This window comes from Pelobates fuscus, chromosome 8, assembly GCF_036172605.1.
Source record: "Pelobates fuscus isolate aPelFus1 chromosome 8, aPelFus1.pri, whole genome shotgun sequence".
Lineage (NCBI taxonomy): Eukaryota > Metazoa > Chordata > Amphibia > Anura > Pelobatidae > Pelobates > Pelobates fuscus.
Window position 1 is genome coordinate 177,288,399 of NC_086324.1, and position 17,249 is coordinate 177,305,647.

General features: G+C 45.4%; 1 protein-coding gene across 1 annotated transcript in view; it reads left to right on the forward strand.

Annotated features, from left to right (window-relative positions):
- LOC134571402 (uncharacterized) overlaps positions 1 to 12,710 on the forward strand; it is a 59,485-nt gene extending 46,775 nt beyond the window's left edge. Inside the window, exons 3-4 of the mRNA XM_063429607.1 lie at positions 2,761 to 2,834; positions 12,241 to 12,710. Coding sequence (XP_063285677.1) covers positions 2,761 to 2,834; positions 12,241 to 12,608 — 442 coding nt within the window. The 3' untranslated portion in view covers positions 12,609 to 12,710. The remainder of the gene's footprint in view (positions 1 to 2,760; positions 2,835 to 12,240) is intronic.
- Positions 12,711 to 17,249: the final 4,539 nt, after the last annotated feature.

Consider the following 17,249-nt stretch of genomic DNA (forward strand, 5'->3'; position numbering starts at 1 on the left):
GAATGGGAGGAAGAGATCCCGAGACAGAGATTGTAATATAAAATATACAGGCAGAGTATACAGAATGGGAGGAAGAGATCCCGAGACAGAGATTGTAATATAAAATATACAGGCAGAGTACACAGAATGGGAGGAAGAGATCCTTAGACAGAGATTGTAATATAAAATATACAGGCAGAGTACATAGAATGGGAGGAAGAGATCCAGGGACAGAGATTGTAATATAAAATATACAGGCAGAGTACACAGAATGGGAGGAAGAGATCCCGAGACAGAGATTGTAATATAAAATATACAGGCAGAGTACACAGAATGGGAGGAAGAGATCCTTAGACAGAGATTGTAATATAAAATATACAGGCAGAGTACATAGAATGGGAGGAAGAGATCCAGGGACAGAGATTGTAATATAAAATATACAGGCAGAGTACACAGAATGGGAGGAAGAGATCCCGAGACAGAGATTGTAATATAAAATATACAGGCAGAGTACACAGAATGGGAGGAAGAGATCCCGGGACAGAGATTGTAATATAAAATATACAGGCAGAGTACACAGAATGGGAGGAAGAGATCCCGAGACAGAGATTGTAATATAAAATATACAGGCTGAGTACACAGAATGGGAGGAAGAGATCCTTAGACAGAGATTGTAATATAAAATATACAGGCAGAGTACACAGAATGGGAAGAAGAGATCCTTAGACAGAGATTATAATATAAAATATACAGGCAGAGTACACAGAATGGGAGGAAGAGATCCCGAGACAGAGATTGTAATATAAAATATACAGGCTGAGTACACAGAATGGGAGGAAGAGATCCTTAGACAGAGATTGTAATATAAAATATACAAGCAGAGTACACAGAATGGGAGGAAGAGATCCCGAGACAGAGATTGTAATATAAAATATACAGGCAGAGTACACAGAGTGGGAGGAAGAGATCCCGGGACAGAGATTGTAATATAAAATATACAGGCAGAGTACACAGAGTGGGAGGAAGAGATCCCGGGACAGAGATTGTAATATAAAATATACAGGCAGAGTACACAGAATGGGAGGAAGAGATCCCGAGACAGAGATTGTAATATAAAATATACAGGCAGAGTACACAGAGTTGGAGGAAGAGATCCCGGGACAGAGATTGTAATATAAAATATACAGGCAGAGTACACAGAGTGGGAGGAAGAGATCCCGGGACAGAGATTGTAATATAAAATATACAGGCTGAGTACACAGAATGGGAGGAAGAGATCCCGAGACAGAGATTGTAATATAAAATATACAGGCAGAGTACACAGAATGGGAAGAAGAGATCCTTAGACAGAGATTATAATATAAAATATACAGGCAGAGTACACAGAATGGGAGGAAGAGATCCTTAGACAGAGATTGTAATATAAAATATACAGGCAGAGTACACAGAGTGGGAGGAAGAGATCCCGGGACAGAGATTGTAATATAAAATATACAGGCAGAGTACACAGAATGGGAGGAAGAGATCCCGAGACAGAGATTGTAATATAAAATATACAGGCAGAGTACACAGAATGGGAGGAAGAGATCCCGAGACAGAGATTGTAATATAAAATATACAGGCAGAGTACACAGAATGGGAGGAAGAGATCCCGGGACAGAGATTGTAATATAAAATATACAGGCAGAGTACACAGAGTGGGAGGAAGAGATCCCGGGACAGAGATTGTAATATAAAATATACAGGCAGAGTACACAGAATGGGAGGAAGAGTTCCCGAGACAGAGATTGTAATATAAAATATACAGGCAGAGTATACAGAATGGGAGGAAGAGATCCCGAGACAGAGATTTGCAAGCTCGCTGTCTTTGTGTTATCTTTGATCCTGGCCTCACCTTTGCACCTCATATCCAGAATGTTGCTAAAACTTGTCAATCCCAATCCCAATCGGCCCCTTTCTTACACAAGATGCTGCCGAGGAGCTTGTTAATGCTCTCATAATGCCTTGTATTGATTACGGTAATTCTCTACCAGTTGGTCTCCCCAGAAGCAGTACTGACTCGCTACAATCTGTAACGAATGTGACCGCCACAATCTGTAACGAATGTGACCGCCAGACTGATCTTTCGCCCCTTTCGCTCCTCTCACACCTCACCAAAATACTAACTCTTACCATTACAGCTCTAAGCAACTCTAGCCCCTGTTACATTTATTTATTGATTCGTAGATGTGGCAAAACCTAGCCACTTCAACATATCAGAGATTGTGTTCGACTGAGATACCGTGGATTAACCTACTACTCCTCTACAGGAGATATGCCCCTTCTTGGTCTCTCAGCTGTGCCGGTGACCTTCTCCTGTCCACTGCTCGCACCCGTACGGCCAACTCACTCTTGCAGGACTTCTAGCGGGCGGCTCCTTTTCTTTGGAACAGCCTGCCTACCGCCATCAGTCTTCAATCATTTAAGAAGTGCCTTAATCACCCATCTCTTTAGGGAAGCTTATGGGTAGCACTCACTCACCTCCAGTTGTCACCTTGTTGTTTGCTGTCCTTCCGAACGTGTCTTTATACTCCCCTCCTCTAGATAGTAAGCTCATTTGAGCAAGGTCCTCAATCAAACTATTGTTCCAGTAACATTTTGTAATTGTCTCATTTTTTATTAATATTGTTAAATTTCCACCATTGAAGAAATTGTAAAGCGCTACGGAATATGTCGGCGCTTTATAAATGTCAATAATAATATTAATATCATATATATCTTTTCTTTTCTTTTTTTTTTTAGTGTAAACAACAGAATTCCATCACAGGAACGTGATACATACAAACTTATACTGAAGAATGCAAGAAAAATAACAGGTAACATTTTGCACCATGCAAATCTCAAGGGAGACCATTTAAACCACACAGACTATCCAGTGGCGGATCCAGAGCCTGATCTCGGGAGGGGCACTTGTAGATTATTTAAATAAATAATCCAGACACAATAACCACTACAGCTCAGTGTAGTGGTTATAGTGCCAATAATGCCAAGACCCCCTCCCAGAGTAAGTAGTCAAACTGTTTAAGAACTGTTTGACAACTTACCTGAGGTCCTCTGGGGAATGGGGCTGTAGTAGAGCAGAGGAGCAGTGGTATGTGTGAGTGGTGCAATGTGTGAGGGGTGCAGTGTGTGTGTGTGTGTGAGGGGGACAGTGTATTAGCAGTGTGTGTGTGTGTGAAGGTTGCAGTGTGTACGTGAGGGCGGCAGTATATGTCAGGGGTGCAGTGTGTGTGTGGGTCAGTATGTGTGTGTGACAGTTACAGTGTGTGTGTGGGGCAATGTATGTGTGTGGGGGCAGTGTGTTTATGGGGGGCAGTGTGTGTATGTGGGGCAGTGTGTGTATGTGGGGGCAATGTGTTTATGGGGGGCAGGGGCAATGTGTGTGTATGGGGGGCAGGGGCAATGTGTGTGTATGGGGGGCAGGGGCAATGTGTGTATATGGGGGGCAGGGGCAATGTGTGTGTATATGGGGGGCAGGGGCAATGTGTGTGTGTGTATGGGGGGCAGGGGCAATGTGTGTGTGTGTATGGGGGCAGGGGCAATGTGTGTGTGTGTGTGTGTGTATGGGGCAGGGGCCATGTGTGTGTGTGTGTATGGGGCAGGGGCAATGTGTGTGTGTATGGGGGGCAGGGGCAATGTGTGTGTATATGGGGGGCAGGGGCAATGTGTGTGTATATGGGGGGCAGGGGCAATGTGTGTGTGTGTATGGGGGGCAGGGGCAATGTGTGTGTGTATGGGGGGCAGGGGCAATGTGTGTGTGTATGGGGGGCAGGGGCAATGTGTGTGTGTATGGGGGGCAGGGGCAATGTGTGTGTGTATGGGGGGCAGGGGCAATGTGTGTGTGTGTATGGGGGGCAGGGGCTATGTGTGTGTGTGTATGGGGGGCAGGGGTAATGTGTGTGTGTATGGGGGGCAGGGGCAATGTGTGTGTATGTATGGGGGCAGGGGCAATGTGTGTGTATGGGGGCTGGGGCAATGTGTGTGTGTATGGGGCAGGGGCAATGTGTGTGTGTGTATGGGGGCAATGTGTGTGTGTGTGTGTGTATGGGGGGCAGAGGCAATGTGTGTGTGTGTATGGGGGGCAGGGGCAATGTGTGTGTGTGTGTGTGTGTGTGTGTATGGGGGGCAGGGGCAATGTGTGTGTATGTGTGTGTATGGGGGGCAGGGGCAATGTGTGTGTGTATGGGGGGCAGGGGCAATGTGTGTGTGTATGGGGGGCAGGGGCAATGTGTGTGTATATGGGGGCACGGGCAATGTGTGTGTATATGGGGGGCACGGGCAATGTGTGTGTATATGGGGGGCAGGGGCAATGTGTGTGTGTGTGTATGGGGGGCAGGGGCACTGTGTGTGTATGGGGGCAGGGGCAATGTGTGAGTATGGGGGGCAGGGGCAATGTGTGTGTATATCGGGGGCAGGGGCAATGTGTGTGTGTATGGGGGGCAGGGGCAATGTGTGTGTGTGTGTGTATGGGGGGCAGGGGCACTGTGTGTGTATGGGGGCAGGGGCAATGTGTGTGTATGGGGGGCAGGGGCAATGTGTGTGTATATCGGGGGCAGGGGCAATGTGTGTGTGTATGGGGGGCAGGGGCAATGTGTGTGTGTATGGGGGGCAGGGACAATGTGTGTGTGTATGGGGGGCAGGGGTAATGTGTGTGTGGGGGGCAGGGGCAATGTGTGTGTGTATGGGGGCAGGGGCAATGTGTGTGTGTGTATGGGGGGCAGGGGCAATGTGTGTGTGTGTGTGTATGGGGGGCAGGGGCAATGTGTGTGTGTGTGTGTATGGGGGGCAGGGGCAATGTGTGTGTGTGTGTATGGGGGGCAGGGGCAATGTGTGTGTGTGTGTGTGTGTATGGGGGCAGGGGCAATGTGTGTGTGTGTGTATGGGGGGCAGGGGCAATGTGTGTGTGTGTGTATGGGGGGCAGGGGCAATGTGTGTGTAGAAGAAGGATAGGGGGGGGGGTTAATGTGTGTGTGTTTTTTTTTTAAACATTTAATTAAAATTAATATATAATTTATGTCCCCCCTCCCTTCTTACCTTTACTGGGAGGAGGGGGGACATCTTTCTTTCCTTGGTGGTCCCAGTGGGGATTCCCTGGTGGTCCCAGTGGTAGGAGTGAACTCTAGCCCGCGCTCCAGGGCTAGAGTTCACTCTCGCGAGATTTGGAGCGTTGCCGTGGTAACCGCGGCAACGCTCCAAATCTCGCGAGAGGAGGACCCGGAGGAGCTGCTGGTAACAGCTCCCGGGTCCTCTCTCCCTCCCCTGCCGGTCGGCTGTCAGTAATGTGCCTGCAGACCGGGGAGGGAGATCACTGATCTCCCTCCCCGGTCTGCAGGCACAATGCAGGGCTGGCACTTGGGCAATGTCAGCCCTGCATTAGCCGGCAGGGGAGAATCTCGGGGGGGGGCAATTGCCCCGTTGCCCCCCCCCCCCTGGATCCGCCACTGAGACTATCCCAGCACAGTGTGACCGGCTCAGTACACATAGACCTCTAGCTCTCATTAATAGGACTGTATAGAAAGCACACAGACTATCCCAGCATAGTGTGACCGGCTCAGTACACATAGACCTCTAGCTCTCATTAATAGGACTGTATAGAAAGCACACAGACTATCCCAGCATAGTGTGACTGGCTCAGTACACATAGACCTCTAGCGCTCATTAATAGGACTGTATAGAAAGCACACAGACTATCCCAGCATAGTGTGACCGGCTCAGTACACCTAGACCTCTAGCTCTCATTAATAGGACTGTATAGAAAGCACACAGACTATCCCAGCATAGTGTGACCGGCTCAGTACACCTAGACCTCTAGCTCTCATTAATAGGACTGTATAGAAAGCACACAGACTATCCCAGTATAGTGTGACCGGCTCAGTACACATAGACCTCTAGCTCTCATTAATAGGACTGTATAGAAAGCACACAGACTATCCCAGCATAGTGTGACCAGGTCAGTACACATAGACCTCTAGCGCTCATTAATAGGACTGTATAGAAAGCACACAGACTATCCCAGCATAGTGTGACCGGCTCAGTACACATAGTCCTCTAGCTCTCATTAATAGGACTGTATAGAAAGCACACAGACTATCCCAGCATAGTGTGACTGGCTCAGTACACATAGACCTCTGGCTCTCATTAATAGGACTGTATAGAAAGCAGACAGACTATCCCAGTATAGTGTGACCGGCTCAGTACACATAGACCTCTAGCTCTCATTAATAGGACTGTATAGAAAGCACACAGACTATCCCAGTATAGTGTAACCGGCTCAGTACACATAGACCTCTAGCTCTCATTAATAGGACTGTATTGAAAGCACACAGACTATCCCAGCATAGTGTGACCGGCTCAGTACACATAGACCTCTAGCTCTCATTAATAGGACTGAATAGAAAGCACACAGACTATCCCAGCATAGTGTGACTGGCTCAGTACACATAGACCTCTAGCTCTCATTAATAGGACTGTATAGAAAGCACACAGACTATCCCAGCATAGTGTGACCGGCTCAGTACACATAGACCTCTAGCTCTCATTAATAGGACTGTATAGAAAGCACACAGACTATCCCAGCATAGTGTGACCGGCTCAGTACACATAGACCTCTAGCTCTCATTAATAGGACTGAATAGAAAGCACACAGACTATCCCAGCATAGTGTGACTGGCTCAGTACACATAGACCTCTAGCGCTCATTAATAGGACTGTATAGAAAGCACACAGACTATCCCAGCATAGTGTGACCGGCTCAGTACACATAGACCTCTAGCTCTCATTAATAGGACTGTATAGAAAGCACACAGACTATCCCAGCATAGTGTGACCGGCTCAGTACACATAGACCTCTGGCTCTCATTAATAGGACTGTATAGAAAGCACACAGACTATCCCAGCATAGTGTGACCGGCTCAGTACACATAGACCTCTAGCGCTCATTAATAGGACTGTATAGAAGCACACAGACTATCCCAGCATAGTGTGACCGGCTCAGTACACATAGACCTCTAGCTCTCATTAATAGGACTGTATAGAAAGCACACAGACTATCCCAGCATAGTGTGACCGGCTCAGTACACATAGACCTCTAGCTCTCATTAATAGGACTGTATAGAAAGCACAGACTATCCCAGCATAGTGTGACCGGCTCAGTACACATAGACCTCTAGCTCTCAATAATAGGACTGTATAGAAAGCACACAGACTATACCAGCATAGTGTGACCCGCTCAGTACACATAGACCTCTAGCTCTCATTAATAGGACTGTATAGAGAGCAAACAGACTATCCCAGCATAGTGTGAAGGACTCAGTACACATAGACCTCTAGCGCTCATTAATAGGACTGTATAGAAAGCACACAGACTATCCCAGCACAGTGTGACCGGCTCAGTACACATAGACCTCTAGCTCTCATTAATAGGACTGTATAGAAAGCACACAGACTATCCCAGCATAGTGTGACCGACTCAGTACACATAGACCTCTAGCTCTCATTAATAGGACTGTATAGAAAGCACACAGACTATCCCAGCATAGTGTGACCGGCTCAGTACACATAGACCTCTAGATCTCATTAATAGGACTGTATAGAAAGCACACAGACTATCCCAGCATAGTGTGACCGGCTCAGTACACATAGACCTCTAGCTCTCATTAATAGGACTGTATAGAAAGCACACAGACTATCCCAGCATAGTGTGACCGGCTCAGTACACATAGACCTCTAGCTCTCATTAATAGGACTGTAAGAAAGCACACAGACTATCCCAGCATAGTGTGACCGACTCAGTACACATAGACCTCTAGCTCTCATTAATAGGACTGTATAGAAAGCACACAGACTATCCCAGCATAGTGTGACCGGCTCAGTACACATAGACCTCTAGCTCTCATTAATAGGATTGTATAGAAAGCACAAAGACTATCCCAGCATAGTGTGACCGGCTCAGTACACATAGACCTATAGCTCTCATTAATAGGACTGTATAGAAAGCACACAGACTATCCCAGCGTAGTGTGACCGGCTCAGTACACATAGACCTATAGCTCTCATTAATAGGACTGTATAGAAAGCACACAGACTATCCCAGCATAGTGTGACCGGCTCAGTACACATAGACCTCTAGCTCTCATTAATAGGACTGTATAGAAAGCACACAGACTATCCCAGCATAGTGTGACCAGCTCAGTACACATAGACCTCTAGCTCTCATTAATAGGACTGTATAGAGAGCACACAGACTATCCCAGCATAGTGTGACCGGCTCAGTACACATAGACCTCTAGCTCTCATTAATAGGACTGTATAGAGAGCACACAGACTATCCCAGCATAGTGTGACCCGCTCAGTACACATAGACCTCTAGCTCTCATTAATAGGACTGTATAGAAAGCACAGACTATTCCAGCATAGTGTGACCGGCTCAGTACACAGGGACCTCTAGCTCTCATTAATAGGACTGTATAGAAAGCACAGACTATCCCAGCATAGTGTGACCGGCTCAGTACACATAGACCTCTAGCTCTCATTAATAGGACTGTCTAGAGAGCAAACAGACTATCCCAGCATAGTGTGACCGGCTCAGTACACATAGACCTCTAGCTCTCATTAATAGGACTGTCTAGAGAGCAAACAGACTATCCCAGCATAGTGTGACCGGCTCAGTACACATAGACCTCTAGCTCTCATTAATAGGACTGTCTAGAGAGCAAACAGACTATCCCAGCATAGTGTGACCGGCTCAGTACACATAGACCTCTAGCTCTCATTAATAGGACTGTCTAGAGAGCAAACAGACTATCCCAGCACAGTGTGACCGGCTCAGTACACATAGACCTCTAGCTCTCATTAATAGGACTGTATAGAAAGCACACAGACTATCCCAGCATAGTGTGACCGGCTCAGTACACATAGACCTCTAGCTCTCATTAATAGGACTGTATAGAGAGCACACAGACTATCCCAGCATAGTGTGACCGGCTCAGTACACATAGACCTCTAGCTCTCATTAATAGGACTGTCTAGAGAGCAAACAGACTATCCCAGCATAGTGTGACCGGCTCAGTACACATAGACCTCTAGCTCTCATTAATAGGACTGTCTAGAGAGCAAACAGACTATCCCAGCACAGTGTGACCGGCTCAGTACACATAGACCTCTAGCTCTCATTAATAGGACTGTATAGAAAGCACACAGACTATCCCAGCATAGTGTGACCGGCTCAGTACACATAGACCTCTAGCTCTCATTAATAGGACTGTATAGAGAGCACACAGACTATCCCAGCATAGTGTGACCGGCTCAGTACACATAGACCTCTAGCTCTCATTAATAGGACCGTATAGAAACATACTCCTAACATGAGTAGAGAAGAAGCAGACGTTTGTAAATTTTCAGCGGTGTTCGCGAGTTAGAGTGTCCGATTTTAGTTCCATTCACTCGACGACCAAACACAGTTGCCTATGTTCGTGCGACAAGATGGCCACAAACTCAGTTTCCATGTGTTCATGCATACAAATGGCGTAACCCCAGGCGAACACTTAGGATACCTAGTGTGAAAGGTATATTAGAAGTGGGGTTAGTAAGAGAGGTTAGTAGGAGTTAACAAGCCCAGAGGTGGTCCGCAATTCATGCGTTTGTTTGTTTCCCAAACTAAAAAGGGAAACCACACGAACCAAGTCTTTTAAATGTTGGTTACATTATTAATTATTATTTTTATTATTTTATTATTTATATATTGCCATCAGATTCCGTAGCGCTGTACAATGGGTGGACTAACAGACATGTAATTGTAACCAGACAACTGAACGTACAGGAACAGAGGGGGGAGGGCCTGCTCAATGAGCTTACAATCTAGAGGGAGTGGGGTATAGTGACACAAAGGGTAAAAGTAGTGACCCAAAGTAGGTTATTAGAATAGTATTCACTGAGGGCTTAGTACGTAATTTTTGACAGTTGCAGGAGAGAAGTCAATTAATATGCTTTCTTGAAGAAGTGAGTTTTCAATGATTTTTTGAAAGAGTGGAGACTGGATGAAATTCTTACGGAGAAGGGAGTTCCATAGAAGAGGTGCAGCCCTGGAAAAGTCTTGGAGGCAAGTATTAGAGGTGGTAGTACGGACAGAGGATATACGTAGGTCTTTGGCAGAGCGCAGGGGCCTCGATGAGACCTACTTGTGTATTAGGGAGGATAGGTAGGTTGGAGCAGCATTATGTAGGAACCTGTAAGAAAGCACCAGAATCTTACATTGAGCTAACTGGAAGCCATAGTCCGTGTGCAGGAGGCTTGCCAGCATGCTCCTCCACTAGCTCGTGGCAGAGGCATCTTTGCCCCACCCTGAATTTCCCACTTCTTAATAAATGATAGAACAGTACTGACTGTCATTTTCAAGCCTTTGGATATCTTTTTATGTCTTTTTCCATCTTTATAAAGTTCCATTACCTTGTTACACAGGTCTTTTAACAGTTTTTTTTCTGCTCCTCATGGCTCAGTATCTAGCCTGCTCAGTGCATCCATGTGAGAGCTAACCAACTCATTGACTATTTATACACAGACACTAATTGCAATTTAAAAAGCCACAGGTGTGGGAAATTAACCGTTAATTGCCATTTTAACTGGTGTGTAACCTTGTGTGTCTGTAACAAGGCTAAACATTCTATGGGATGTAAACTTTTGATCAGAGCCATATGGGTGATTTCTGTTATCATTATGATTTACAAAGGTGCCAAACAACTACGTGATAATAAACGGCTTTATATGTTCACTATTCTTCAATAAATATATATTATTTTGCATGAGCAGTACGTGAATTATGTACGTGAATACAGCAGTAGATTTTCTGTGGACATCATACTGATATAGTTGACCTATTATGACATGGTCATTCTGAAGGAATTTAATTAATTGCTATAGTTTTGTGTCTAGCACATGTGATCGGGATCGGTGCAAGGATATCCTAGCAATGATCCATTTTGCTGTCCCCTCATGTCACTCACTCACTGACAGACACACACTGGCAAACACACACACGCTCACTGACAGACACTCACTCACTGACACACACACACTCACTCACTGACAGACACACACTGGCAGACACACACACACTCACTCACTAACAGACACACACTTACTGACAGGCATAAACAGACACACAGACACTGACTGACAGGCATACACTCACTCACTGACAAACACACACACACACACACAAACACTGACAGACAGACACACACACACACACACTCACACACACACACTCACTCACTGACAGACACACACTTACTGACAGGCATAAACACACACACACACAGACACTGACTGACAGCCATGCACTCACTCACTGACAGACACACACACTCAATGACAGACACACACACTCACTGACAGACACACACATACATTCACTGACAGACATACAATGACAGACACACACACAGACACTCACTGGCATACATACATACAATTACTCACTGACAGGCACACACACACACTCACTGGCATACATACATACACTCACTGACAGACACACACACAATTACTTACTGACAGAAAGACACACACGCACACTTACTGACAGTCAAACAATCACCTCCCTGGGGTCCAGTGTGGGGCAGCTCATCACTCCTCCAGTGCGCTGTTTAGCATGCCGGGGCCGTAATGACATCATATTCCGGCTCCCTGCATCACCGAGGGCACGCGAGGGAGGAGTGAGAGGCTGCAAGAGCCGCCTGCCTGCTCTGTCCCCCTCTCCTCCAGTCGCCAGCATTTTTTGGCAGAGAAGGCACCGGCCATGGAGGTAAGCAGGTGTCTGCCTTGCCTTGCCTAGCTGTGCATTGGGGGATCCCTGGGGTGGCCCCTCTGTGACATGCCTCCTCTCGGCACCCGCACCTTTGGGTGCCTTGAGTGTCGCCCTGGAGTTGGGGGCGGCTCAAGAGCCTCTCGCTTAGCGCTGCAGCCCCAGACAGGGCGAGCCCACTAGGAAACATTCCAGTGGGTGCTCCCAGAAGACCGGTACCCTAGGCGAATGCCTAGTTTGCCTAACGGTGGCTCTGGCCCTGCATGTGATACTACATTTCCAACCCAAATTGATCACCATCCCAATTTATTTATGTTACAGATCTTTCTTTATGTTAATTTGTCTTTAATCTTTTCACCTATTATTTAGAATTGCTCTCGCTTTTAATTGGCAATAATCTACTTGGTTTATTTCTTTTCCAGGAATTAATCCTATTGTTGTTCTGACTCATAAATCCTACGGTGGTCTTATTGAAACACGGAACACGTTTGAAGACATGGATAGTAATAAGATATATGCCATCGAAAATTACACCATCGAAGATCACCAGCAAGTGTTGGGAAAACACAGGGAAATTCTATCATTTCTCTCCCAGATTCTCAATGAAGTCAATTTCGGGATGGAGCAGAAGAGGGATCCAAAAAGTGAAAGGAATGACAGGATGAAGTTTATTTTAGGATACCTTAAGGACATTGATGATGAGAAAAACAGGGAAGCAATTAGAGAAAGGGAAGAGGAGATAGAAAATCTTCAGAAAGAGAAAGAGAAAAGGTCTTGTCCGATTCTATAATCACAGGACCGTTCCCTCCGAGTCAGTCCACTAACATTAATAAACGATGGTTTGATAATAAGAATGACTAGATATAAATGGTGGGTTTCCGAAGTGTAATAAATCACAAGAGCAAAGATTGAAATACATTGTTTGCTATAATACACAGGTCAGCACTGTGCATTGTCTCTCCTTCTCTGCTAGAGATAGATAGATAGATAGACAGACAGACCTTTTTACCATTGTGTTTGATAATTCTGTTTTTTCTTATCTCTTACCCGTAGTGACCAGACTCTGCAAAAACGCTGCAGACCCTGACTATGCGCACATTTACTCTATGTGGCTTTTTACATTATTAACTAGCCAATAATTAAAAAAATTTGCCTTAAATCCCTCTCTTGCTGATTCCTCATTCAGTTTATTTTTTGATGTAGGTGCCCCGTTGGTTTCCCTTCTTCATGACTGGCTATTACACTCTCAGTATACATAATAATGGGGACTGCCTCGCGGCCATCCCGCAGCCATGAAATCATTTTACCCACAACCTAAAGTGTCTCGGCCCCTTTACCTTTCTACAAGTGTTTCCTCTCCTTTTCCTCTTTCACAATCTGTTCTTCATTTCCTAAATATTTCTGTTTGAAACGTAAGATGGAGCAGGGGCTAGTTTGGTTTATGGATTTTTGATACGCTTGGTAGAATTGACAAAGGCTGGCGCTCAAGGCAAACCTCACCCTGTTAGTGAAACCCGCCTTAAGCTACACCTTTCGTCACAATTGTCATATGTTTTAAAGAGACCTAGATCAGAAATTAAGAAAAGAAGAAGCGATTTTGAAAAAGGAAGAGAGGATGAAACTATAGGAGAATGGTTTGAGGCGACAACAAACTCTAATAGTACCTGGTTTTATATTACCAAAGATCAGACATCAAATCACGTCAAATAAGCAGCAAAAAAGTGCCCATCAATGAATTGAAACAAAATGCAGGATACAACACATTGCACCAACAGATAAATATATACATCACTTAAATAATTCATGTCCTGTTTCTGTAGCAATCTATGACTAAGGACAAACAAGTCCGGAAACCATTGAAGTCTACGTATTGGGACAGTCCCTGGCTGGCTTCCCCCATGCAGCCACGGTAGCCCTCTGTATATGGTGTCCTGCTGTCAGACGTCTTCTAATGGCTGCCCTGACCCGTATTTGGGCTTCTATTTTGATGTCTAGTGTTTCATGGCTTATTCAATACTTACTTTTTATTGTATTTTTTCTTCTTTTCTTGGTTTTTGGAAAATTGATCCTCTTCTAGACTGTAAGCTTGTTGAGCAGGGTCCTTATCCACCTATTGTTCCTGTAACATTTTGTAATTGTCTGTTTTATTGTTACATTTGGCTGCTTTCTATTCTTGGCTATATAAATGGCAATCATAGTGATAATACAATGATAAGGCATTAATATTACAGCTAAACAGGTTTTACATTTTTCTTATTTTCTGGGAATGAATCAGTTTCGTACATTTAAAGAACTTTGTTTAATTACATAAGCTTTGGAGCTAAATATATTGCTACAAATCTGAGCTGATTATTGTTACACATATTTTCTGATTCTTCTATTTGTTACAAATATGTTAATAAAAGTCATTCTATGGATACGTTACTTTGCCTGAAATGGTTTCATTCTTATTTTTTGTTTTTGTTTTTGTTTGTTTGTTAAATGATACTGGCTGCTAGTGATTACTTATTGTAAAGCGATTAGTGACATGAAGGGGGGCTGGAGAGAATGCAGTCAGACTGGAGGGCGCGGGGTGAGATGTGGCTGAAAGGGAGAAGCAAATAACATTTGATGAGGTGAAGTTTAGTGGATTAAATATCTGGGCTAGGGATTGTGGGTAAATATTCTTGTAAAGAGATGTGTTTACTGTGTCTTCTATGTCTACATGGAGCTGTCATTGTGCTGCCCAATAGACTTCACAAAAACGTGTACAGTGCGTGAATGTGTGCTCCGGGGCAATAAAACCCACAGTAATGTGCAGTGTGTGTGAATGTGTCACAGAGCTCCGGGGCAATAAAACCCACAGTAATGTGCAGTGTGTGAATGTGTCACAGAGCTCCATGGCAATAAACCCCACAGTAATGTGCGGTGTGTGAATGTGTCACAGAGCTCCATGGCAATAACACTCACAGTAATGTGCAGTGTGTGAATGTGTGCTCCGGGGCAATAAAACCCACAGTAATGTGCAGTGTGCGTGAATGTGTCACAGAGCTCCATGGCAATAAAACCCACAGTAATGTGCAGTGTGTGTGAATGTGTCACAGAGCTCCATGGCAATAAAACCCACAGTAATGTGCAGTGTGTGTGAATGTGTCACAGAGCTCCGGGGCAATAAAACCCACAGTAATGTGCAGTGTGTGAATGTGTCACAGAGCTCTGTGGTGATAAACCCCACAGTAATGTGCAGTGTGTGAATGTGTCACAGAGCTCCATGGCAATAACACTCACAGTAATGTGCAGTGTGTGAATGTGTGCTCCGGGGCAATAAAACCCACAGTAATGTGCAGTGTGCGTGAATGTGTCACAGAGCTCCATGGCAATAAAACCCACAGTAATGTGCAGTGTGTGTGATTGAGTCACAGAGCTCCATGGCAATAAAACCCACAGTAATGTGCAGTGTGTGTGAATGTGTCACAGAGCTCCGGGGCAATAAACCCCACAGTAATGTGCAGTGTGTGAATGTGTCACAGAGCTCCATGGCAATAAACCCCACAGTAATGTGCAGTGTGTGTGAGTGAGTCACAGAGCTCCATGGCAATAAAACCCACAGTAATGTGCAGTGTATGAATGTGTCACAGAGCTCCATGGCAATAAACCCCACAGTAATGTGCAGTGTGTGTGAATGAGTCACAGAGCTCCATGGCAATAAACCCCACAGTAATGTGCAGTGTGTGAATGTGTCACAGAGCTCTGTGGTGATAAACCCCACAGTAATGTGCAGTGTGTGAATGTGTCACAGAGCTCCATGGCAATAACACTCACAGTAATGTGCAGTGTGTGAATGTGTGCTCCGGGGCAATAAAACCCACAGTAATGTGCAGTGTGTGTGAATGTGTCACAGAGCTCCATGGCAATAAAACCCACAGTAATGTGCAGTGTGTGAATGTGTCACAGAGCTCTGTGGTGATAAACCCCACAGTAATGTGCAGTGTGTGAATGTGTCACAGAGCTCCATGGCAATAACACTCACAGTAATGTGCAGTGTGTGAATGTGTGCTCCGGGGCAATAAAACCCACAGTAATGTGCAGTGTGTGTGAATGTGTCACAGAGCTCCATGGCAATAAAACCCACAGTAATGTGCAGTGTGTGTGAATGTGTCACAGAGCTCCGGGGCAATAAAACCCACAGTAATGTGCAGTGTGTGAATGTGTCACAGAGCTCTGTGGTGATAAACCCCACAGTAATGTGCAGTGTGTGAATGTGTCACAGAGCTCCATGGCAATAACACTCACAGTAATGTGCAGTGTGTGAATGTGTGCTCCGGGGCAATAAAACCCACAGTAATGTGCAGTGTGCGTGAATGTGTCACAGAGCTCCATGGCAATAAAATCCACAGTAAGTGCAGTGTGTGTGATTGAGTCACAGAGCTCCATGGCAATAAAACCCACAGTAATGTGCAGTGTGTGTGAATGTGTCACAGAGCTCCGGGGCAATAAAACCCACAGTAATGTGCAGTGTGTGAATGTGTCACAGAGCTCCATGGCAATAAACCCCACAGTAATGTGCAGTGTGTGTGAATGAGTCACAGAGCTCCATGGCAATAAACCCCACAGTAATGTGCAGTGTGTGAATGTGTCACAGAGCTCTGTGGCAATAACACTCACAGTAATGTGCAGTGTGTGAATGTGTGCTCCGGGGCAATAAAACCCACAGTAATGTGCAGTGTGCGTGAATGTGTCACAGAGCTCCATGGCAATAAAACCCACAGTAATGTGCAGTGTGTGTGATTGAGTCACAGAGCTCCATGGCAATAAAACCCACAGTAATGTGCAGTGTGTGTGAATGTGTCACAGAGCTCCGGGGCAATAAAACCCACAGTAATGTGCAGTGTGTGAATGTGTCACAGAGCTCCATGGCAATAAACCCCACAGTAATGTGCAGTGTGTGAATGTGTCACAGAGCTCCATGGCAATAAACCCCACAGTAATGTGCAGTGTGTGAATGTGTCACAGAGCTCCATGGCAATAAAACCCACAGTAATGTGCAGTGTGTGTGAATGTGTCACAGAGCTCCGGGGCAATAAAACCCACAGTAATGTGCAGTGTGTGAATGTGTCACAGAGCTCCATGGCAATAAACCCCACAGTAATGTGCAGTGTGTGAATGTGTCACAGAGCTCCATGGCAATAAACCCCACAGTAATGTGCAGTGTGTGAATGTGTCACAGAGCTCTATGGCAATAAACCCCACAGTAATGTGCAGTGTGTGAATGTGTCACAGAGCTCCATGGCAATAAACCCCACAGTTATGTGCGGTGTGTGAATGTGTCACAGAGCTCCATGGCAATAAACCCCACAGTAATGTGCGGTGTGTGAATGTGTCACAGAGCTCCACAGTAATAATACTCACAGTATACATACAGTGCAATAGTAGAGATTGTAGCGGTATCAGT